Raw genomic sequence first — 26648 nt, forward strand, 5'->3', positions numbered from 1 at the left:
TGCAAGCTAAAGACGGAAGTAAACTTTTCTTTTATCTGGTCATTTGTCGTGACATTTTTTGCTGCTGACATCTCGAAGTCACATTGTTTTCCTACCTCCACGATAAGCAATGCGCTGACCGCTTATGCAGCTCAGTTGATAACGGAATAATTTTTTTTCCCAGCTTTGAGTCAAGAAAGCCCCTGTTCCTCCCTCTTAACATTTATTGTGGCTGTCAGCGTCATACACAATGGCAAGGAAAACAAGCCGTGATGTAAGTGACACCCATCCCACGCCGAAAGTCATTAGGAGCAACTGAAAACAGTCTATATCAGTGCACCACAATGCACTGCTGTGCAGTGCCGAACAGCCCTTTTGTGTATATTAACGAGGGGAGTCTCTGTACTTCCATTTTAATTACGTCACCGTCAGTCGTCGTACTTCGTGTTATCAGCAGCATGTGCACACTGTGTACCTGCAAAGTGACAGCTCATTATTTACGTCTTGATAGTGCCTAATTGAGTTTCTGCATTATCAGCCCGCTTAACCCACCTAATGGGCGCCTTTTTAGAGCGCATCTCGAAACCTCAGCGGACATTTGGAGTTCGACAGGACGGAACGTCTGTTCGTAGCACCAGAGCTTCGGAAGATCCTCTGTCCCTCTTTGCCATGCGGTAAGGCAAATTTCTGATTTTCAAACACAAAAACAGGTTAACAGCCAAGTAACATAAGTTTATCTTTGCCACTAACAATACAATCATGCTATGTAATAAATATTAACTGATCAAGTCCCTTTATGATCGCTCATTTTATATCGTCTTTGTTCAACACTAATAGAAGACAAAGGGGCCACACAAGCGGAAGGAATTCAATAAATCTTTAGCTGCTTTCCAAACATTGCTGTATGCAAACGCCCGGGCATCGTTCCTGTTATTCGTATACATAGCGAGGATTTCTTTCCTGAGCTTTGAGCAGAAGCGTCTTTGCCAGCGTTAGCAGCCAGTGAGTTTTGAGGCCAAATATAATTGATCGCCTTGTTTCTCAAAAATCTGCGAGACTCTTTTGTTGTGACATGAGTAGGAGCCTCCCTAAGACAGCGATATCCAAGTGGATGGTTATGAATTCGGATTAACTAATAATATAAAGAAGACTCAACTAAGATCTGTGCGTTTACTCAACGCGAGAGCGTCACGAAAACGGAAATGCTCCACTTCCTCAGGTGGGAGATGGCACTAGAAATCAGTTCCGCAACACCACCAGTGTTCAGATCTGTAGCCTTCCCAATTTTCTGCTCGCGGAGTCGGCCTAATAAATAGTCTATGTACCTGGTGACAGTTGTACAGCGCATGCACCGAAAGAGGCAGCTTCTCCTACAAACGCGGTCTAATTTGGCACTCCGCGCGGAGAACCTTGAGAACGACCGTAGGGACGATACGCGGATTAGTGGAAAAGCCAGATTCCCTTATGCTCAGTGTCTACGAGGGTAATCCCAAAAGTAAGGTCTCCCATTTTTTTATAAGTACAGAACTCTGTTTGTGTGGCAGTTGGTCACACTGTTATGAAGAGTGCTTCACTCGCTGTGTGTAAACATGCGAACGCCACGCTGAGGCGCTCAGTCTTGGCTTGGCAGCCGTTCAGAATGCAGCTCCCGTTGCATATTACCGCCAAGTGCGAATTGCACGCAGTTATTCGGTTTTTGAACGCAAAAGGCACTGCGCCGATTGAAATCCATCGCCAGAAGAGATATCCACTCCCTCGTACTCTGTCGAATTTATGGACAGCACTGCAGAGTTCATTGCGTCAGTTTCCTTCAGCACTACTTCAGACATTAGTCGAGTCCATGTCATGTCTTGTCGCGGCACTTCTGCGTGCTCCCGAGAGCCCTACGCGATATTAGGCAGGTGCACCAGTTTCTTTAGCTCTTCAGTGTAGTATTCCATATTTTGACCCAAGTATTCCATATTTATACCACATTTCAACAACCTGTTTTATTTATCGGTGTTGCTTCAGAAATGGCTTCACGAGCTCGAAAGCAGTGGTATGAGTCTGCTATGCAAGCAGTAGTTAAAAAGTTAGAGAAAAGAAGAGGGGCTTCTTGAAAGTCACAAAAACTTTCCCTGTGCCAGGGCCAATCTGTTTAAGCTAGTAAAATCGGAGGGGTTTGGTTCCCTGCCACGATGAATACCACAGTGTTTGCATGCCAATGTGGGTCGCACTTTACACTGATGTTCAACTCCTGATTCAGCTACAAAGGCCAAACCTGGGTCAGAAACTGTACTACGTCCTGAGCAAGACCAACTGCTGCCTGAATATAGCATGACAATCAAGAGTAATTTTTTTGGTCTTACCCAAAAGGATCTCCAAAAGATTGTATTTCACTTTGTCAAAGCCAATAATATCCTGAATCCATTATTGGGTTAACGTCCTGAAGGAGTGTGTTGCGCCTGCTGTTGACATCCCGCCGACGAGTTGGTATTTAATGAGAAAGCACGAAGTGAAACTGAACAAGTATACATCAGGTCTTTGCGTTTTCGAAAGGAGCACGCGGGAGTCCATCCGAAATGATAAGTATGAAAACACAAGAATCCTAAGTACAGGTCTGGGCTGGGAAATGAATACTGCTCGTCCTAAGTGGAAGTAACAAATGGCATATTCCAAAAGGGCAATGCAAGACCGCACACTGAGGTCACCCCACAAACTGCTTGAGGGATGTACAGATCGTTAATTGGGCTGCTCTGTTCACTGATTTCTCACCCAAAGAGCATCTCTGGGATGATATTCGGAGACGTATACTATCAAACCAGCCGCCAGTCAAAATTCTTCATGAACTTTCACGGCCGGTTATTCAGACATAGCAAGAAATTCCCCAAGATGGCATTCGGAGGGGTTTGGTTCCATGCCACGATGAATACCACAGTGTCTGCATGCCAATGTGAGTAACACTTTACACTGATGGTGATGAAGGCCATCATTTCCAAATAGATATTAGAAGTAAATAAGTTATACAGAACTGCAACCAGTCACTTTTTTGAATAATTATGTTTTATTCCATGAAGCGGTTTTCTAACCTTTTCAGGTTCATCTTCAGATGGTTTCAGGAAGTTACATCATTACTGGTAGTAGCATAATGCTGGGTACTGGCTCTATGGCAGAAAGATGGGTCACACTTTAATGTATCGCCATGACTATAGCTTATCTGTCAATATGGATGTAAATTTAGTTTTTACTTACTGCGACAGTATAGGCGGCTTTTTTCGGTTAGTGTCCATCTGTCTGCTCCAGTTTGATGTCCAGTAGTTATATAAGAAATTAAAAGTTTAACCATTAATACCGCTGCACGAATTTTTTCAGCATTCGGGTCTTAGAGCCAATCAGCCACAGAATCTAATGCTCCTGTCAGTATCAATCATTTCGGAGGTGCTGTTTCCTGTCCAGACTTTTAAAAAATTCTTTCGAATGGGTGCTGGAAACCGCCGGCCATCATGAAAGAGTCAGCAGCCCTTAAGTCACCTCGAAGGCCTTTGCTAGGACCAGTACTTAATGAATGCACAACGGAGGCGGAAGTGTCAGTGTGCAGAAATTCTGTCACCAATATCGTTTCTTACTTATACGTTTAGTTAAGGAACCAGACGTCATGTGATGCCACAGGACACTTGTTCCATCTTTTGACTGAGCTTGAGATGTTGAGTGTATTGGCACTGTACTGAGACTCGAAGTCAGATCTTCCATTTCGCAGGATTTGATCCCTTCATGACGATACGGTTTCATCAATTCTTTGCCCGATCAGGTCTCGAAACATCTCAATGTGTCCTCGAATCCTGGTTCAGCACAAACGTTTGTATGATGTCTTTCCAAGCTCTAATAGAAGCACACCTAAGTGCCTGTGTAAAATAATATTGATTTTTGCCGTATCTTCATTCGTTGTCAGCAATAACGATATGGGGTGGTTTCGACTCCCAGTAAGATACAGGCGCTGAACTCTTAGTCACGTTATTTCTAGTCCACACATGCGCACATCTCGCTTCTAGTGAAAGGAGCCTAAATTTGACGTCCATTTTTGCTAGAAAACAATAGCGATAGGTGCCGCGTTCGAATCTCTGGTAGACAAAAATTATTCTTTCCTCTCGTCATTTCAGGCTGAAACATTTCGATGCTGCTGAGAGAATTCAGTATCTAAAATTTGATTGTGCTTGGTTAACAATCCGATTACGTGCTGGATTCGAATATCTCCGTAACACAAATCTTTCTGTATCGTCATTTCAGGTTTGTTATTTGTGAATGAAATCACATTTAACATATTTCATAATTAGTTAACAGGGACGGTAGTTGCTGGATAGGACTCTCAGTCCAATACAAAGATAATCGTCATGTAATTTGAAGTTCAGATTTACTAACTGATACTAGTTAAAAATGACATATACCACGTCTGTTTATGTGCAGTCACCAATGAAGATCAGTCCTGTGTTCGAGTCTCGGTCGGACATGAAAGCATGGCTTAGTTTGCTTTGCCTATAGATACGGGGATTGAATCTATTTTCAGAAAAAACAGGTGGCTATATACTTGAGGTTCAAGCATACGTACAACTAGCTGGTCATGATTTTTAGTGTCACTTGGTGTTAGGTAACAAGGGCGATAGATGGCTTTTGAACTGTGCATAAATCCACGAGCCATCATTAATACAGTGAAATTACTAGTGGTACGTTGTTGATGGTCAGGTGTCCATAGAGCAGTTGACGCTGTTAATGACGGTTTTCTAACTGGTTAGTTCATTAACCAGTTTATGCAAACGGCGGTTAATAGGTGGTTGGAAAAGCTGTTAGATAACAAGACTACTTCGAATTATATCGAAACATGAGAGTCCACATACTGCTGGAAAATCTCTTATTCGAAAAAAAATTAGTTTTAGGAAAGGATTACCGAATAATTTATGTGACTGAGTGACCAACATCACTTGTCTCAGATGCAAATGGGAATGGTAACATTTTAGAAATTGTTTGTTGTAAAAATTTGAGTTTATTGACGTTAAGGACTGTCTAATTTCTGGTAGTGAGAAAGAAAAAACTGTGAGAACGAATTGTAAATTTACCACTCTGTAGCGGAGTATGCGCTGTTTCAAAGCATTCTGTTAGATTAAAACTATGTGACGAACGAGGACTCGAAACCGGAACCGAGGCTTCGACGTAGCCAGCTCATTACTCGCCCTAGAAGAACTATTTCTGCCATTAAGTGTATCATGGTTTACAAAATTCACAATAGTTCACATTGCTGGAGTAGCAGTCCCGAACGAAAGGATATTGCAAAGAAATGGCTAGTCACAGGTTAGAGGATTGCTTCCAGAATGAATCTCTCACTCTGTAGTGGAGTGTGGACTGATTTCAATATTCCTGACTGATTAAAATTGTTTCCGTAAAGGGCAAGGGACCTGCCTTCCACGGGCAATGATCTTTTTGTAGGTTTTAAAATCGAGGACTGAGTGGTTACATAGTAGGACTAATCAGTTTGCGATGAGGAATGGAAATTGAACCGGACGAACCTCAAAAAAATGGTTCAAATGGCTCTGAGCACTATGGGACTTAACTTCTGTGGTCATCAGTCCCCTAGAACTTAGAACTACTTAAACCTAACTAACCTAAGGACATCACACACATCCATGCCCGAGGCAGGATTCGAACCTGCGACCGTAGCAGTCCCGCGGTTCCGGACTGAGCGCCTTAACCGCGAGACCACCGCGGCCGGCGACGAACCTCATTGAAGAATCTTCCTGACTTGATCCATCATCAAGAAAACAGAAGGAATTATAAACTAGGTGGCCGAAATGCGTTTCGATGACGCCTCCTCGTGAACGCGTCCGGCTTTCTTGCAGTGCAACGTCCTTAGGGCGTGGTCCAACCCGTGCTAGTCTTGCATCTGTGACCCTTAGCTGTCGAAGGGCATTAAGCTTAGCGGTTGTCACGTTCTGGTCCGGGTGTGGTTCGCTGCCGCGTCTCTCTTTCGCAACGCGTCCTTCGCCTTATCTATCTGCAACCATCCCGTCAGAGCAGTTAGCGGGTGGCTTCTGCAGCCTGCACAAGCAGCTCCACGTTTATCGCCACTTGCGACCTGCCGCGGCTACACAAGTGTAGTACAGATATGACCGTAAGAACTTCTCCTCACCAACTGAGCTCATATTGACAGGGTGTGTACTTCACGACTAGAACTTCAACATACTTGTAAGTAAACAGGAAGACGCACATGCCAACATTTTTGCGAAAATCAAGTTTGATGATGATGATGTATGGTTTGTAGGGCGATCAAGTGCGCGGTTATCAGCACCCGTACAAAATCCCAACTTTTGCTCAGTCCAGTTTCGCCAATTGCATGAATTATGATGAAATGATGAGGACAACGCAAACACCCAGTCATCTCGTGGCAAATCAAGTTTGAGAATGTAAGGTTATATACTGTACATCGTGCAACACAGTGAAAGGATCACTTTTTCGAAACCACGTAATTGCATCCCATTACGAAGCAGAAGTTTGAAATTTGGCTCACAGATATCTATAAATGTCCTCTGTAACGGTGCAAAAGCGTGGCGCCCTGCGACATCACCCTGGAGCTCGATGACGCTTCAAACTGAAGTTGTTTACACATGCGAAAAAGAGGCCAGACCTCAGAAGTTCGTGTGAGGTGTAGGGTGGGTTAATGACGTCGCATTGACACCAAATTCCATCAGAGTTCTGTCGAACACCAGCGTGGACGGGTCACAAAATAGGAAGGTCGTGACACCCCCTCTTACATACATTTCATCCCATTTTCTGACGCCTCTGTGGTAAAGGTCAGAAGGACGACACCCAGAGTTGAAATCACACGATTGTGATCTACCTGCCTAATTTCCAGCATTCTTCTGCAGCACCACATTTCAGAAGCTTCTGTTCTCTTCTTGTCTAAACTGTTGTCATCCATATTTCACTTCCATACATGGCTGCTTTCCATACAAATACTTTCAGTAAAGAGTTCCTGGCATTTAAATCTATATTTGACGTTAACAAATTTACCCTCTATACTTCAGATATCATCAATTATTCTGCTGCCTAAATTACATGTTAGTGTTAGTTAGTGTCAATGGGCACTGTTCCATTTTAGAATAAATATACTTTCTAGTGATTATTATAAACTGTTTGTTGTCTACCCTCGTTGGCCCTTGGTGACAGTTCATTTCTGCGAAACATCACCTTAATAGCAGCTGCTATTCCAGAAGTATTGCTAGACGGCTTCCTTCATACTGGTTCTCTAAACCTTATTGCTAGTCTTTACGGGAGAGGTTGGTGTCTGCCTTTCAGCGTCTGCCAGTTGAGTTTTTTCATACTTTCTATGACTCTCCTGCGAGCCAAACATATGTTGGACCTTTAGTTCCAATATATCCAGTTAGTCGTATTCCATAACGGTAGTAAATTTGTAAGCGGTATTCAAAAACGAAACGCACGAGTGTTTTGTGTGTGATCTCTGAAGTGTGTCATTTGCTTTAGCGTGGACTGAGTTTCTGTGATCATTTCATTGCATATTATTGCCTGAGTGTTCTACACGTCTGCGTTCGCTGAAGGGCTACGTTTTACAACCCTAAAAATTTAATGCTATTGCCGATCTTTGCACCACTTTGAAATCTAGTCAATGACCGGCCGGGTATTAGTGCAACTACGAGGTGTTCAAAAAGTCTCTCCGCAGTGCCGTATGATTGTTAGCCGCGCTTGCCGTATGCCGCAGTGAATATACCGAAATGAAACTCAGTGAAATACAAGTTATTAATTTATTGAATATTCATTTTTACTTCACATTAAATGTTGAAAGTGTCCCCCCCTGTTGTTGAATACACAATTCAATTCGTCTAATCATATTTCCAAATACATTTCTTCTGCAACAGAAGCAGTGAAAGTGGATGTTGCAGTTTTCAATTCATCGATGGATTTTTGACGGTTTTTATAGACAGTTGCTTTCGCTGCACCCCAGAAAAAAGTCAGGTGGTGTTAGGTCAGGCGATCGTGGAGGCCAAAGTCCCTGTGAAATTATGCCATCACCAAAAACATTAGCAAGCAGTGACATTGAAACGCGAGCTGTATGCGGGGTTGCACCAGCTTGTTGAAAATAACCGTTCAATACTTTACTTAACACAAGTTTCCTGTGAATGGGTAGAGAATGTCACTGCAGTATCGAGTCCACTTGGAGGGAAGTAACCCAGGCAGGCGAACAATCATACAGCAAGCGCGGCTGACAATCATACTCCACTGCGGAGAGACTTTTTGAACACCCCCGTACTTTTACATAGTAACTTCAGTTAGTGCTGACATACCGGGGGCCGAACCTCACAATAACCCTGAAAGAGTGGTTCGCTGTGGGGCGGCGGAGGGGTGAAGTGGACTGCGGTAGTCGTCGTGGGGTTGTGGACCACTGCGGCTGCGGCGGGGACGGAGCCCATCCGTCGTTTCTAGGCCCCCGGTTAACATACAATACAATACAATACCCTTAACTCTTTGTTTGTGGTACGGACGATGTTCACAGGTCCAGTGGCTGGTGCACAAAAAGAGGCAGTCTAGCGATCTTTCGTCAAAAGCCTTTAAAACTGAATTGGGATTACAGAAGAGAGGAATGAGAATTCTCAGTTTTCAGTATCTAAATGCAGTCGCATTATCAACGGGTACCACAAATTTACTATGAAAAGACATCACAATACCATGCAGTAAGAGTTTAAAAATATAGTTGACAATGAAAGAGCAAGAAATTACAACGACCGCTAGATGGGATTCATTATTCTGTACATCAAGAAGCACTTTGCGTTAAATTTGAAGGCATGGAGCACGTGAAGAAACTGGTGAAACCAAAAGTAAAATTTCTAAAGCCGCATCTATTATTCTACTGTCATTTGTAACAGTTTTCGATGAAACTGAATGAAAAATATGGAGACGTTACATATATAATGCTGCAAAATACGTTGATTAAGTCAAGGGGCATGCCTGAAACCTGGTATCGCCGAATTTAGCTGAATTTATGAAGGAAGAAGGAGTGCAGAAATGAAAATTAGACATCTAGAATGGATTGTAGACCTCAAGTTTTAAACAGACTTAACTGCCCGCTGCCCAGAATAAAACACTGCAAAGTGAGAAACAATTAATTTCAGATTTGACGGTGATGCGTTTAAAAGGAAAATCGCTATTTGGAAGCGACAAATTCTGTCAACAATCGCCGTCAATTTTCCTAAGCTCAAAGAAAATGTAAGATCCGAAGGGCGTGATAGCATTACAAGGATAGATTTCAAAACGTTTTAAGGCCACTGCGAATTTTACATCTGTTTTCGAGACCGTTTGCCATTTATTTCAAAGGCCCCTGCACGTGGCAGTTATAATTAATTGATGTGCAATGTAATTCCCGCTTTACAAGCAAATTCTTTTACTTTAAAATTGTCCACGATATCTACACTGTTTTCCTCAGATAGTTTTTACACATGTCCAAAACGAGATTACAGAAATGTTACAATATTTAGATCAACATAAAGGTGGTGAAAGACATTGTTTCGTTTATGAAACCAAATAAGTTCGCGGTTACATGGCGACCTGAGCGCGAAAATCTGTGAGCTTTTCCGCGTCTGTCCTTATGCTGACAGTTTGTACCAGATAAAAATAATAATATGTCTTAAGCAGGCCAAAAATATTTAAATAATATTGACAATTTGTTTTGTTATGTGAGGTGTTACGTTGTCATGGAGAAATTTGTTTGCATTTTTGTGGCTACGAAACGTTGAAGTTGTTTCGTCAGTTTCCTGAGGGTAGCTCTGTACACTTCAAGGCTGATCATAGCTCCATGACATAGGAAATCAAACAGAATAACGCCTACAGAGTCCCATAATTCCGTCTCCATGATTTTACCAGCTGAAGCAGAGGTTTTAAAGTTTTTCTTCCGAGGAGAGGTATTGTGGCACCACACCATTGACTGCTCTTTTGTTTCTGGTTCGAAGCGATGAATTTGTGGTATCACGTACCGATAACACCCCAGGACCGTAATAGGAAGGGAAAAGCAAGTTTCTGCTTGTAAGCGATAGCGCCGCACGGGAACTGGTGGACCCAATGGTACGCGCCCACTGAGCCGCGCCTTCAGCGGCTGTGTACCACGAGCGCCCTCTGCTGCCATGATGCAGGATGGCTGGTGTCAGAGCTCAGTCCCACTCGTGACTGGAGCCACTTCGCTATGGGAGGCTATACAGACGCCGCCTAGTCATGGCACCGACGTCGTCGTTTGTGCTTCACTACACAGAGACTCTTCCTTGATGACACTGATAGCTGGACTCTGTTTCTTGTTGCAACATTTGTAATGAGTCTTCGTATGTTTGGAGAAATACAAGTTCGATACATTTATGTTGTTCGTTCGCTGTTTCTGCTTCTCTCCACCTTCCCTTGGATGTTGTTGATGATGATGATGTTTGGTTTGTAGGGCGCTCAACTACACGGTCACGAGCGCCCGTGCAAAGTCCCAATTTTTTCGCGGTCAAATTTTTTACAGAAATAATCCAAGATCGCTTAAGGGGCTCCGGAAAGGCTCAAAATCATGAAAAGTTCAATTTTTACTTTTTTGCGTTTTCTGAATCTGCAGACTATTACCTTTTAATAGATATATAATTTATTCAATTCCGAAGACGACAACTATTTTTAAATTTTTTTTGAAATGTATTCTACATGGGCGTGACCCACTGTGGCGCTGTTAAACTGCTGTCAAATGGTGTTATTATTAACGTCCGTGTTCATCAGGTACATTTTAGTGATGTGAGATAAAGTATGTGTTGTGGCTAACCTGTGATGGTTCAATATATATCGCTGGTGTGATTGTCGATTGTTTCATGTTTATTTACTCTGTCGTTATCTCGAAAATATTCGTAATTAATTCTGTTTCTTAAGTCTCTGTTTTGGTGAAGTATAATAATGGGTAAAAGTAAAGTTGCTGTTGCGACTTTCAATGATGGCAACATTGTAAGGTGCAAGGTATTTAGAAATATGGGAATGAAGATAGGTTCTAACATGGTACGAGCGATGCTTGCTTTAGACAAGGAACGCCTTCGGGCTGCAGACAGGGCTGTAAAGAGTCTAGAAATACAAGCAAGAGTAAACAGGAGGAGGAACAAGAGGAAGCTGGAGGAGGAGTTTGCAGAGGATGAAGATAATCCATCCTATGGACCTGGAATGCACTAAAAAGTTAATCCAATCTTTGTCGCTCCATTCCCAAAACTTTTATTTTCTTATACTAATTACATGTTTTCTAAGGATCTTCCAAATATATTTGTTTCAAACTTTCAGTAAATGTTACACAGTACCTTCTGCATAATTTAACACAGCCTTTTTCCAAAAACTGTATATTTTTGAGTATATAAATAAAAAATTGCAAAAAAATGTTGTGAATTTTCATTACAATTGAAAAAAAATCATCTTTAATAACTGAACTAAAATTTTGTAAATCCCTGTTTTAAGTTGTAGCTCATATTCCAATAAATAATCTGTAAAAAGTTCAACTTCCTACCTCAAATACTTTGTGAGGAAAGATGTAATTTATAAGCGTTACTTTAACATTGCAAGTATAGGGCGTTCCGGAGCCCCTTAAACACTGTTTACTAGATGACCGGTTTCAACGCACTAAAGGTGCCATCATCGGATCTGTGAAGATATAACATGACAGGTTTGAGGGAGGGCTTACGACATACCTCAATGTAGCTTAACATGTATAAATCATTTGGATAAAACGATACATGAGGCAAACCACCCGATATAAAATCATTGTTGCAGAAATTATTAATTTTTTATTCTGCGACAGTGATTTTATATCAGCTGGTCCAAATGATTTATACACGTTAAGCTACATTCAGGTATGTGGTTCTGTACTAATAATAATGTATATAGTGTAACTCATGTAAGCCCTCCCTCAAACCTGTCATGTTATATCTTCACAGATCCAATGATGGCACCTTTAGTGTTTTGAAACGGGTCATCTAGTAATTAGTGTTTAAGCGATCTTGGCTTTTGAATTATTTCTACAACAGAGTGATCGCCCCACAACACACTATGTGTTCACTGCCAATTTTTTACACAGTCCAATCTAGCGACTGTCACGAATGATGATGATGATGGTGAAATTATGAGGACAACACAGATATCCAGTCCCTGGGCAGAGAAAATTCCCAACCCGGCCGGGAACTGAACGCAGGACCCCGTGATCCAGAGATACAGCCACTAGACCACAAGCTGCGGACGATTTCCTTGGACGACAGTCCATACCCTACAGAATCTACACTCCTGGAAATTGAAATAATAACACCGTGAATTCATTGTCCCAGAAAGGGGAAACTTTATTGACACATTCCTGGGGTCAGATAAATCACATGATCACACTGACAGAACCACAGGCACATAGACACAGGCAACAGAGCATGCACAATGTCGGCACAAGTACAGTGTATATCCACCTTTCGCAGCAATGCAGGCTGCTATTCTCCCATGGAGACGATCGTAGAGATGCTGGATGTAGTCCTGTGGAACGGCTTGCCATGCCATTTCCACCTGGCGCCTCAGTTGGACCAGCGTTCGTGCTGGACGTGCAGACCGCGTGAGACGACGCTTCATCCAGTCCCAAACATGCTCAATGGGGGACAGATCCGGAGATCTTGCTGGCCAGGGTAGTTGACTTACACCTTCTAGAGCACGTTGGGTGGCACGGGATACATGCGGACGTGCATTGTCCTGTTGGAACAGCAAGTTCCCTTGCCGGTCTAGGAATGGTAGAACGATGGGTTCGATGACGGTTTGGAAGTACCGCGCACTATTCAGTGTCCCCTCGACGATCACCAGTGTTGTACGGCCAGTGTAGGAGATCCCTCCCCACACCATGATGCCGGGTGTTGGCCCTGTGTGCCTCGGTCGTATGCAGTCCTGATTGTGGCGCTCACCTGCACGGCGCCAAACACGCATACGACCATCATTGGCACCAAGGCAGAAGCGACTCTCATCGCTGAAGACGACACGTCTCCATTCGTCCCTCCATTCACGCCTGTCGCGACACCACTGGAGGCGGGCTGCACGATGTTGGGGCGTGAGCGGAAGACGGCCTAACGGTGTGCGGGACGGTAGCCCAGCTTCATGGAGACGGTTGCGAATGGTCCTCGCCGATACTCCAGGAGCAACAGTGTCCCTAATTTGCTGGGAAGTGGCGTTGCGGTCCCCTACGGCACTGCGTAGGATCCTACGGTCTTGGCGTGCATCCGTGCGTCGCTGCGGTCCGGTCCCAGGTCGACGGGCACGTGCACCTTCCGCCGACCACTGGCGACACTGCGAGAGGGCTGTACAAGCAATGATCACACGCACGGCACAGCGGACACACCAGGAACCGCGGTGTTGGCCGTCGAATGGCGCTAGCTGCGCAGCATTTGTGCACCGCCGCCGTCAGTGTCAGCCAGTTTGCCGTGGCATACGGAGCCCCATCGCAGTCTTTAACACTGGTAGCATGCCGCGACAGCGTGGACGTGAACCGTATGTGCAGTTGACGGACTTTGAGCGAGGGCGTATAGTGGGCATGCGGGAGGCCGGGTGGACGTACCGCCGAATTGCTCAATACGTGGGGCGTGAGGTCTCCACAGTACATCGATGTTGTCGCCAGTGGTCGGCGGAAGGTGCACGTGCCCGTCGACCTGGGACCGGACCGCAGCGACGCACGGATGCACGCCAAGACCGTAGGATCCTACGCAGTGCCGTAGGGGACCGCAACGCCACTTCCCAGCAAATTAGGGACACTGTTGCTCCTGGAGTATCGGCGAGGACCATTCGCAACCGTCTCCATGAAGCTGGGCTACGGTCCCGCACACCGTTAGGCCGTCTTCCGCTCACGCCCCAACATCGTGCAGCCCGCCTCCAGTGGTGTCGCGAAAGGCGTGAATGGAGGGACGAATGGAGACGTGTCGTCTTCAGCGATGAGAGTCGCTTCTGCCTTGGTGCCAATGATGGTCGTATGCGTGTTTGGCGCCGTGCAGGTGAGCGCCACAATCAGGACTGCATACGACCGAGGCACACAGGGCCAACACCCGGCATCATGGTGTGGGGAGGGATCTCCTACACTGGCCGTACAACACTGGTGATCGTCGAGGGGACACTGAATAGTGCGCGATACTTCCAAACCGTCATCGAACCCATCGTTCTACCATTCCTAGACCGGCAAGGGAACTTGCTGTTCCAACAGGACAATGCACGTCCGCATGTATCCCGTGCCACCCAACGTGCTCTAGAAGGTGTAAGTCAACTACCCTGGCCAGCAAGATCTCCGGATCTGTCCCCCATTGAGCATGTTTGGGACTGGATGAAGCGTCGTCTCACGCGGTCTGCACGTCCAGCACGAACGCTGGTCCAACTGAGGCGCCAGGTGGAAATGGCATGGCAAGCCGTTCCACAGGACTACATCCAGCATCTCTACGATCGTCTCCATGGGAGAATAGCAGCCTGCATTGCTGCGAAAGGTGGATATACACTGTACTAGTGCCGACATTGTGCATGCTCTGTTGCCTGTGTCTATGTGCCTGTGGTTCTGTCAGTGTGATCATGTGATGTATCTGACCCCAGGAATGTGTCAATAAAGTTTCCCCTTCCTGGGGCAATGAATTCACGGTGTTCTTATTTCAATTTCCAGGAGTGTATATATATATATATATATATATTATATATATATATATATATATATATATATATATATTCAGCCAATAGGCGTTCGGATAGCTGTTGCTAGGCGTATCTGACGTCACGTTTGCGGACATTCTGATGGAAGTTTGGCTCGGAACACTATCTCAGATTGTAAGATCCTACTCTCGATTAGTCGGATCCTGTCCCACTAAGGTTGCACAACATTGCCTCCTATGATTTCATCACTAATACTCCATGCTGACGCTTAACTGTCAAATTTACATGTAGCATTGCTGCTACTGAGCATTCCCGATCGCATAAATATGTATAATACTTGGCTTAAACACGTGAGGGGAAGGCACATATGCATTACATGTAGACATTATGCGATGCTCTGCTTTTCTGCCAAAAGAAAGTTAATGACATCTGTCTGCCATTTTGAAGCGAAAGTACAGAGCCGCCAACTATCAGAACTTCATGAAACTTAAGGGGCTGAGGAGAGAGTATGTCACGATGACCCACAACAAATTTCGCACTTTTTCAATCGACATCGCCTCAGAAAAAAATGCGTAAATATGTACTGTATACAGAATGAGATTTTCACTCTGCAGCGGAGTGTGCGCTGATATGAAACTGCCTGGCAGATTAAAACTGTGTGCCCGACCTAGACTCGAACTCTGGACCTTTGCCTTTCGCGGGCAAGTGCTCTACCATCTTTTTTTTGTTTTTTTTTTAGTCTCATTTTGTTCGCATTTGTTCGTTGCATCTGCTCGGGGCGGACGTCGTAAAACATCCGTTTAAGTTCGTTGATGATCGATTAACTCAGTTTTTTTATTACACAGGGCACGTAGCCCTCTGACCGAACACGCTGAGCTACCGTGCCGGCTACCATCTGAGCTACCGAAGGACGACTCACGCCCGGTCCTCACAGCTTTACTTCTGCCAGTATCTCGTCTCCAAGCTTCCAAACTTTACAGAAGCTCTCCTGCGAACCTCGCAGAACTAGCACTCCTGAAAGAAAGGAAGTTTGGAGACGAGATACTGGCAGAAGTAAAGCTGCGAGGACCGGGCGTGAGTCGTCCTTCGGTAGCTCAGATGGTAGCCGGCACGTTAGCTCAGCGTGTTCGCTCAGAGGGTTAGCTGCTCTCTGTTGTAAAAAAACTGAGTTAAGGGATCAACGATGACCTTGAACTGGCATCATGGGACGTCCGCCCCGAACAAATACAGCTGTGGATCGGAGAACCAGGGTTCGAATCTCGAAGAAACCTAGCGGATCTTCTTTAAAAGAATGGTAGAGCACTTGCCCGCGAAGGCGAAGGTCCCGAGTTCGAGTCTAGGTCGGGCACACAGTTTTAATCTGCCAGGAAGTTTCATATCAGCGCACACTCCGCTGCAGAGTGAAAATCTCATTCTGTATACAGTACACATTTACGGACTTTTTTTCTGAGGCGATGTCGATTGAAAAAGTGCGAAATTTGTTGTGGGTCATCGTGACGTACTCTCCCTTCAGCCCCTTTAGTTTCACGAAGTTCTGATAGTTGGCGGCTCTGTACTTACGCTTCAAAATGGCAGACAGATGTCATTAACTTTCTTTTGGCAGAAAAGCAGAGCATCGCATGATGGTTACATGTAATGCGCATGTGCCTTCCCCTCACGTGTTTCTACATCTACATCTACATCCATACTCCGCAAGCCACCTGACGGTGTGTGGCGGAGGGTACCTTCAGTACCTCTATCGGTTCTCCCTTCTATTCCAGTCTCGTATTGTTCGTGGAAAGAAGGATTGTCGGTATGCCTTCTTGTGGGCTCTAATCTCTCTGATTTTATCCTCATGGTCTCTTCGCGAGATATACGTAGGAGGGAGCAATATACTGCTTGACTCTTCGGTGAAGATATGTTCTCGAAACTTTGACAAAAGCCCGTACCGAGCTACTGAGCGTCTCTCCTGCAGAGTCTTCCACTGGAGTTTATCTATCATCTCCGTAACGCTTTCGCGATTACTAAATGATCCTGTAACGAAGCGCGCTGCTCTCCGTTGGATCTTTTCTATGTCTTGTATCAACCCTATCTGGTATGGATCCCACACTGCTGAGCAGTATTCAAGCAGTGGGCGAACAAGCGTACTGTACCCTACTTCCTTTGTTTTCGGATTGCATTTCCTTAGGATTCTTCCAATGAATCTCGGTCTGGCATCTGCTTTACCGACGATCAACATTATATGATCATTCCATTTTAAATCACTCCTAATGCGTACTCCCAGATAATTTATGGTATTAACTGCTTCCAGTTGCTGACCTGCTATTTTGTAGCTAAATGATAAAGGATCTATCTTTCTGTGTATTCGCAGCACATTACACTTGTCTACATTGAGATTCAATTGCCATTCCCTGCACCATGCGTCAATTCGCTGCAGATCCTCCTGCATTTCAGTACAATTTTCCATTGTTACAACCTCTCGATACACCACAGCATCATCTGCAAAAAGCCTCAGTGAACTTCCGATGTCATCCACCAGGTCATTTATGTATATTGTGAATAGCAACGGTCCTATGACACTCCCCTGCGGCACACCTGAAATCACTCTTACTTCGGAAGACTTCTCTCCATTGAGAATAACATGCTGCGTCCTGTTATCTAGGAACTCCTCAATCCAATCACACAATTGGTCTGATAGTCCATATGCTCTTACTTTGTTCATTAAACGACTGTGGGGAACTGTATCGAACGCCTTGCGGAAGTCAAGAAACACGGCATCTACCTGTGAACCCGTGTCTATGGCCCTCTGAGTCTCGTGGACGAATAGCGCGAGCTGGGTTTCACATGACCGTCTTTTTCGAAACCCATGCTGATTCCTACAGAGTAGATTTCTAGTCTCCAGAAAAGTCATTATACTCGAACACAATACGTGTTCCAAAATTCTACAACTGATCGACGTTAGAGATATAGGTCTATAGTTCTGCACATCTGTTCGACGTCTCTTCTTGAAAACGGGGATGACCTGTGCCCTTCTCCAATCCTTTGGAACGCTACGCTCTTCTAGAGACCTACGGTACACCGCTGCAAGAAGGGGGGAAAGTTCCTTCGCGTACTCTGTGTAAAATCGAACTGGTATCCCATCAGGTCCAGCGGCCTTTCCTCTTTTGAGCGATTTTAATTGTTTCTCTATCCCTATGTCGTCTATTTCGATATCTACCATTTTGTCATCTGTTCGACAATCTAGAGAAGGAACTACAGTGCAATCTTCTTCTGTGAACAACTTTGCAAAAAGACATTTAGTATTTCGGCCTTTAGTCTGTCATCCTCTGTTTCAGTACCATTTTGGTCACAGAGTGTCTGGACATTTTGTTTTGATCCACCTACCGCTTTGACATAAGACCAAAATTTCTTAGGATTTTCTGCCAAGTCAGTACATAGAACTTTACTTTCGAATTCATTGAACGCCTCTCGCATAGCCCTCCTCACACTACATTTCGCTTCGCGTAATTTTTGTTTGTCTGCAAGGCTTTGGCTATGTTTATGTTTGCTGTGAAGTTCCCTTTGCTTCCGCAGCAGTTTTCTAACTCGGTTGTTGTACCACGGTAGCTCTTTTCCATCTCATACGATCTTGCTTGGCACAAACTCATCTAACGCATAATGTACGACGGTTTTGAACTTTGTCCACTGATCCTCAACACTATCTGTACTTGAGACAAAACTTTTGTGTTGAGCCAACAGGTACTCTGAAATCTGCTTTTTGTCACTTTTTCTAAACAGAAAAATCTTCCTACCCTTTTTAATATTCCTATTTACGGCTGAAATCATCGATGCCGTAACCGCTTTATGATCGCTGATTCCCTGTTCTGCGTTAACTTTTTCAAATAGTTCGGGTCTGTTTGTCACCAGAAGGTCTAATATGTTATCGCCACTTAAAAAAATTTCACTGGATTCTTTGTCCCTGCCACCCGTTATGAACGTTTGAGTCTCCCAGTCTATATCCGGCAAATTAAAATCTCCACCCAGAACTATAACATGGTGGGGAAATCTACTCGAAATATTTTCCAAATTATCCTTCAGGTGCTTAACCACAACAGCTGCTGAGCCAGGGGGCCTATAGAGACATCCAATTACCATGTCTGAGCCTGCTTTAACCGTGACCTTCACCCAAATCATTTCACATTTCGGATCTCCGTCAATTTCCTTCGATACTATTGCACTTCTTATCGCTATAAACACGCCTCCCCCTTCACTGTTCAGCCTGTCTCTGCGGTATACATGTGTTTCATGTACTGTATAACTTGTCGGACGCCCCCCGTACTACTGCGGTACCTGTGCAGTCGTCCGTGACATGTAGCCGCACGGCGACTGGGAGAAAGCAAAAGACTGCAAACAGCCGCGCAGGCACGAGGGAGGTGGCGGGCTAGGGAGACTGGCGCGGCGGTCCAGCGCAGCGCGGGCAGTTCCGGAGCGGAGATCGCCCGTGCCCGTGCCCGTGCCCGGTGCCCCGCCCTGGGCGCCAGCGCGTCTGGCGGAAGGCCTCGGCGAGGCGAGGCAGGCAAGGACGAACGCGCGGCGCGCGCCGGGCCCCGTTTTATATGCGGGCCGCGCCGGCCGCCGCCGAGTCTGCTTGGCCCGCACGCCGCGGCAGCCGCCAGCGCAGCAGCCGACAGCCCCGCACCGCCGCCCTCCACAGCCGCCGCAATGAGAGCGCGAGCGCAGTGAGTACAGCGACACTGCACCCCCTGCCCGCCCGCGCCGCGCCGCGCGCAACTTTCGCGCCTCCTTAAGGAAGTTCGCGAACGTAACCGCAACACGAGGAAAGTCGGCGCGCTGCTATTTGCCTGAAACCGTTTACTTTCTGCGGTGCCTTGCACAGAGCAGTGATTCATCGCAAGCGTCATCAGTCTCACGTAACCGGGAAAACTGAAACGAGTTATTCAGTGGTACACCACAACGACTGCGACTACAGACCGTAGGCGTTATCAGTGACGTGACCTGTTATCCATTTCATATTAATATGCCGGCCGGAGTAGTCTCGGTCATGGACGTGTGTGATGTCCTTAGGTTAGTTAAGTTTAAGTAGTTCTAAGTTCTATGGGACTGATGACCTCAGCAGTTAAGTCCCGTAGTGCTCAGAGCCATTTGAACCATTGAGCCATATTACTTTATTCCTGGTTTAGCGTTCCTCTCGTGGCACCATTGCGTGACGACCATCGGTCATCGCACCTCTCAGAAATCGTGAAAGTGTTTTCACCTCTTTGGTATGTTTTGTAGGGAGCACAATGTGTTCATGCGGAAGCGATTTAGATGCTCGTAAAACAATAAACTGGTAGCCAAGATCGCAGGAATTCTTTAATATTTAAAATTGCAGAGACATTCCGCCTTACGTAAGATACCTTTTGTTTGTTTCTCTTTACCCAAACATGTTTCACCACTTCTGTGCTATCGTCACTCGGACTGGCTTTTTTTCTTTTTTTGGTTTAGTCTTAAAATTACTATGCTATGGTAACATTTCAAAAAAATTGTTCAAATGGCTCTGAGCACTATGGGACTTAACTGCTGTGGTCATCAGTCCCCTACAACTTAGAACTACTTAAACCTAACCTAACCTAAGGACATCACACACATCCATGCCCGAGGCAGGATTCGAACCTGCGACCGTAGCGGTCACCCGGCTCCAGACTGTAGCGCCTAGAACCGCACTGCCACTCCGGCCGGCTGGTAACATTTCAGTTTCAACTTAAAATTTATACAGGGCGTCCCAAAACAGCACCGACAAACTTTAGCGAGGGGTACTTTATACAGCAATCGGAAAAAATGTAGAGTCAACATAGGCTTTAAACTGCATACCTTAAAAGGTATGAGAACTTAGATACCATGAAATACATCTCTTCTACTGTAAGGTCTTTGCTTTCCATATTTTCGGAGGACGAAGTCTTGCCCATAACAAAAAAATGATGTCTAGTAGACATGGGCGCTAAAATACATTCCTTAACAGCTATGATCACCTTCGTTAGTGTGATACAGATCTCTTCTACTAAACAAGTGCTCATAGCTCTTAGAGTATGTATTTTGGAGCCCATGTTTACTGTAGATTTTTTCTTGTTTTGGTCTATATTACCTCCTCCTAAAATATGGAAAGCAAAGAACCTGAAGCAGAAGAAATTTATTTATCTTATCGAAGATGAACGAGTGCTCATAGCTCGTAAGGTATGCATATTGCTGCCCATTTTTACTAAGCTTTTTTCTAGTTGTTGAGTAGGACGAGCGGTTCTAGGCGCTTCAGTCCGGAACCGCGCTGCTGCTACGGTCGCAGGTTCGAATCCTGCCTCGGGCATGGATGTGTGTGATGTCCTTAGGTTAATTAGGTTTAAGTAGTTCTCATTCTAGGGGACTGATGACCTCACATGTTAAGTCCCATAGTGCTTACAGCCATTTTCAGTTGTTGAGTAGTCAACTTGTCTCTAAGGCTTGTTGGATTTTTTTTTGGGACACCCTACATGTATCATGTAAGGTAATTAATGGCGTCAACGATGTAACTGAAAGTACAGGATGCTAGAAGGAAACCTGGGCTCTAAAGCGCAAACATTAAGAGCTATGAGCACTTCTTCATCTTCGCTACTGTGAAACACTTCTCTTTTACTGAAAAAGTGTCCATTGCTCTTAAACTATGCGCTTTAGAGTGCATGTTTACTAGATATTATTTCTTGTTTTGGTCCGTATTATCTCTTCCCAGATTACGAAAAGTAAACAGTTTTCAGTAGATGAGATTTGTTTCGCAGTACCGAAGATAAACGAGTTCTTATAGCTCTTTGTTTGCGGAGACTGTTTTGGTTATAGTAGCGTGTGCTTTCAACTGCATGAGTTTACTCCATTAATATTGAATACTCTGTCTCTAATGATAGACATCAGATTTTACACTTATGGTTAATGCCATATGGTACATTACGAATACACGAAGTATTGTATGTTTGTGCTATGTCGAAAATAAAATCTAGAATACTAGTTTTAAACAAATATTCCTATAGTTTTATATATACCTTACACGACGATAAGATGTTATTAATATGCTGATAACTTCACAAATACCACACATTCCTACAGCTTGTCATCTGCAATCGAAGGATAGCAGTTTCCAGTTTTGTTTTCTTCGTCAATTTCAGACCGATAATCGCCCTACTTAGCATGTAACGATTTTTGATTCTGTGTCCTGCTGCTTTACGATATTTGATTCTGTAGCCTGGAAGTAACATCCTAAATAATGCGATTTTCCGACAGAAAATTACAAACCGTTATGTTTGCTTGCTTGCAGATGACAGGCTCTAAACGAGTGTGGTAGCTGAAAGGCTGTCACCATAAAAATAAGTCCTAGAATCATGTCAGGTATAAGCAAGTACTTGATTTCCAAACTAGAAAAACCCTTCAGTATTTATCCTACCAGCTAGGTAACATATGTCATTAACTAGTGATCAGTCTTTTGTGTATATAAATGACTTTAACCTGAAATTCAGATGTTAACATGTCATAATAATTGTCAGACTGGACATTAAAAATAATGCCTCTACAGATAGCACAAAAGATGTTGGAACAAACTTCAGCGAAGAAAAAAAACTAAAGTTGTCTTGCATAATTGTTCCCAGCAAGCACGGAAAGAAAGAAAAACATCAACATCCAAAACAAGTACTGTGTCTACCATAAGATGAGCTTTTGACCAGTTCCAAAACACGCTGCACACTGTTTCAAGATAATAATCTTCTCTCCACGAAATTCGTTTCTCCAAATCATGCGTGCAAACTGAGAGACATCGTTTGTTTATTGCTACAAGCAGGCTTTTCCAAACCTTTTGGGTTCACCGCGGCATGTTGTCGAAGGCGGAGTGTTATACGATAGAGCAACTATCCGACAAGCGTTTAATGTATGATATAGCTTACTGTGCGGCCGGAAAAGCCGAGAGAATGTGCAGGGAAAAATATCGCAAAAGGCGTCAGTTTAACTGGAAGACAATTCTGGCACTGAACAGAAAGTTTAGAAAAGCTGTGTAGTTCAAGGTGCAGACTGTCGATCAAGGTTCTCGGCAAATTGCAACCTTGTTATAGCAAACGCGTATAAGAAAGGTTGCCAGGTGATTCTGGAACCAGAATTCAGTTCAGTCTATGGATTATCCGGTGCAGGACTGGGGTGCTGGGCCTTCTACAGTCTGTGTTGTTCACAAGTGAGGCCTCTTTCAACAGTGACGGTTTTCGTCGGCCGCAATAGCCGCGCCTGGAGTCATGGAAATCCACACCTTAGGCTCTTCTCACTAGCTACGATGCTCTATCAACGTATGGGCTATTGCTGTACAAGATCGAGATATATAGTCACATCTGTTGTCACGTTGTTTGAATGGCGCTCCTCACCTCGTGTTAATGCAACGCGTTGCTGCAGTTGTTTAATACCCTGTAGATTTTCGTCCGCGAGAGGATGTGGTTCAATACGACGGTGCACCATCCAACGTCGATATTAATACTCGTCAGCACCTGAAGAACAGAAAACTCACACTTTAATTGCATGGTTCTTCCCTATGGCAGACACAATCGTTTGAAATGCTTTTGTTTTGCCGGCCGCCATGGCCGAGCGGTTATAGGTGCTTCAGTCTGGAACCGCGCTGCTGCTACGGTCGCAGGTTCGAATCCTGCCTCGGGCAAGGATGTGTGTGAAGTCCTTACATTAGTTAGGTTTAAGGAGTTCTAAGTCTTAGGGGACTGATGACCTCAGAGGTTAAGTTCCATAGTGCTTAGAGCCATTTGAACTATTTTTTGCTGTTGTTTTATTTTGCTTGAGCGAGAGGATTTCTTAACCTGCGGAATCCTACTAATCGAGAGCAGCTTTGTACTGCCGTAGCACAACTGACCCCCAACCTATACCTTCAGCCCTGCTCCTTGTCGTAATGGATACACCCAACACTCCGACAAATCACGGTTAATAGTATCAGGAAGAAGTAACAAAATGGTTCAAATGGCTCTGAGCACTATGCGACTTAACTTCTGAGGTCATTAGTCGCCTAGAACTTAGAACTAATTAAACCTAACTAACCTAAGGACATCACGCACATCCATGCCCGAGGCAGGATTCGAACCTGCGACCGTAGCAGTCCCGCGGTTCCGGACTGCGCGCTTAGAACCACTAGACCACCGCGGCCGGCGAAGAAGTAACAAAAACGGCAAGGTCGCCACAGGGTTTCTATCCGGGAGTAAACAAAACTAACTCATGATAAGATTGTTATTAATACAATGTTCACACCCCAACTACAATACACAGTTGACTTACCTTCTGAAAGTACTATGCACACTGTCCATTCACATCAATGTGACAGACTGTTAAAAGCCGGAACAATCACCTTCTACACCGCCGCGAAACATGTAGGGAGAGAGCCGGTGAGATACTGGAAGGCATGCCGACTCCAGTGCTGCGGCCAGCTGCCCTAGGTTTCTCGATTGAGGATCCATGACTCGAGCAGTCTGATCGAGGTGGTCCCACACATTCTGGACTGTGTTTAAATCCAGGGAGATTAGTGGTCAGGGGAGTTCGCTAAACTCATTCTGGTCCTCTTTGATCACCGCACGCACACTGAAACCTACGTGATACGTTGCATTGTCCTGTTGATAGATGGCATCCTGCCGGGCCAAAACAATCTATATGTAGAGGTGTACATGGTCCCCAAGGATGGATGCACACTTGTGTTGATGCACTGTCTGCTTTCAGAAGTTCCACGCCGAATACGCCAATTGCCTTCTATCCGATGGAGCACAAAACCCGATTCTTCTAGAAAGGTCGCCTCTGAGTGGACGTCCAGTTGGGGTAATGGCGTGCTAAGTCCAGCCTTCGTCGCCGATGAACAGCAGACAGGATGGGTGGATGAACGAAGCGGTTGCTGCAGAGGTCCATACTTATAAGGGAACCTCCCCATCGCACCCCCCTCAGATTTAGTTATAAGTTGGCACAGTGGATAGGCCTTGAAAAACTGAACACACATCAATGGAGAACACAGGAAGAAGTTGTGTGGAACTATGAAAAACTAAACAAAATATACAAACTGAGTAGTCCATGCGTAAGATAGACAACATCGAGGATAGTGTCAGCTCAGGAGCGCCGTGGTCCCGTGGCTAGCGTGAGCAGCTACGGGAACGAGAGGTCCTCGGTTTAAGTCTTCCCTCGAGTGAAAAGCTTTATTTTTTTCTATTTTCAGACAATTATCAAAGTTCAGGCACTCACACAGAATTCGAGGACATGTTCAGATTTGCTTGGACATATGCAGGATTTGACGGTCTACACACGGAAAAATTTGAAAACGTTAAAAACATATGTTTTGACAGAGCACAGGGAAAACTGTGCGACTGTGAAAATGTTGCATTCATTTGTTGCGGTTTATGTGACAAACTCTTATGTTTTCATCACTTTTTTAGGAGTGATTATCACATCCACAGGAAATCCTAAATCGGGCAAGGTAGAACAATCTTTTTGCCCACTCCCCAAGTGTACAAGTTAGGTGGGTCGACAACATATTACTGTCATGTGACGCACATGCCGCCACCAGTGTCGTCATAGAATATATCAGACGTATTTTCCTGTGGAGGAATCGGTTGACCTATGACCTTGCGATCAAATGTTTTCGGTTCCCATTGGAGAGGCATGTCCTTTTGTCAACTAATCGCACGGTTTTGCGGTGCGGTCGCAAAACATAGACACTAAACTTATTACAGTGAACAGAGACGTCAATGAACGAACGGACAGATCATAACTTTGCGAAAATAAAATTTTCAGTCGAGGGAACTATGACCTCTCGTTCCGCAGCTGCTCACGCTAACCACGGGACCACGGCGCTCCTGACCTCATATTGTCCTTAATATTGCTTATGTTGCGCATGGACTACTCAGTTTGTATATTTTGCTTATTTTTTTCATAGTTCCACATAACTTCTTCCTGTTTTCTCGATTGATCTGTGTTCAGTTTTTCAAGGCCTATCCACTGTGCCAACTTCTTCTGCGTTACGACTAAATCTGAGTGGGGTGCGATGGGGATGTTCCCTTGTTAGCAACGTTCGCTAAACGGTCGTTGAGAACACACTATTGGTAGCGCCTTGGTTCATTTAGGTGCTCAGTTGCTCAACAGTTGTCCGTCTATTCGCCCGTACACATCTCCACAACCGTCATAATGGTTCAAATGGCCCTGAGCACTATGGGACTTAACTTCTGAGGTCATCAGTCCCCTAGAACTTAGAAGTGCTTAAACCTAACTAACCTAAGGACATCACATACATCCATGCCCGCGGCAGGATCCGAATCTGCGACCGTAGCGGTCGCGCGGTTCCAGACTGTAGCGCCTAGAATCGCACGGCCACCCCGGCCGGCACAACCGTGGTGCATCATAGATGCCTCGGCGCCGGATTTGGACGTCGCCGTGTTGCCATACACGGTGTCCTTTAACCACGGCGGCACGCTAACAGCCTACTAACTTAGGCGTTTCGGAAATGCTTCCACCCTTGACCCAAAAGCCATTGGAGGTCAGATTAATCGCTCCGTTTCCGCGTTACCACAACGGCCGCACTATTTTCCACGTCCCCCCCCCCCTCACCATCAGCCCCACACGCTTCACATACCTTACACTGCTAGTACTGCCACCTGCAGTCTGTGAGGGCTTATTACACGTTGACATCGAATATAGGCGGTGGACACATTAACGCGGCTGGACAGTGTATAAGGGGAGATGAAAAAGTTTTCTTTCGAAACTCGGTATGCCAGTCAGGCAAAATCGCCGTGAGCACTGAGGAAATCATTCCAACGAGGCACCAGGTTGATGATCCCATTTTGGCAAAACACTGTGTCCCGCTGCGTGAAGAAGTCGTCTATCCGAGAGCGTGATACTTGCAAGGGGAGAGACCAGGAATATTGGGCGGGTGCTCTATGTCTCTCAGTTGGCGTAACTTCTGCGTTACGACATTTTCGATATGGGAACGGGTGTGAATATGAAACAGAAGTACTCACTGT

The 26648-nt window shown here is 45.0% G+C and overlaps 1 protein-coding gene across 1 annotated transcript in view; it reads left to right on the plus strand.

Moving 5' to 3' along the window:
• The first annotated feature begins 564 nt into the window (after positions 1-564).
• LOC126100241 (glucose dehydrogenase [FAD, quinone]-like) overlaps positions 565-26648 on the plus strand; it is a 176391-nt gene continuing 150307 nt past the window's right edge. Inside the window, exon 1 of the mRNA XM_049910822.1 lies at positions 565-653. Within this exon, the coding sequence (XP_049766779.1) occupies positions 649-653 (5 nt within the window). The 5' untranslated portion in view covers positions 565-648. The remainder of the gene's footprint in view (positions 654-26648) is intronic.

Source organism: Schistocerca cancellata, chromosome 9 (assembly GCF_023864275.1).
Source record: "Schistocerca cancellata isolate TAMUIC-IGC-003103 chromosome 9, iqSchCanc2.1, whole genome shotgun sequence".
NCBI lineage: Eukaryota > Metazoa > Arthropoda > Insecta > Orthoptera > Acrididae > Schistocerca > Schistocerca cancellata.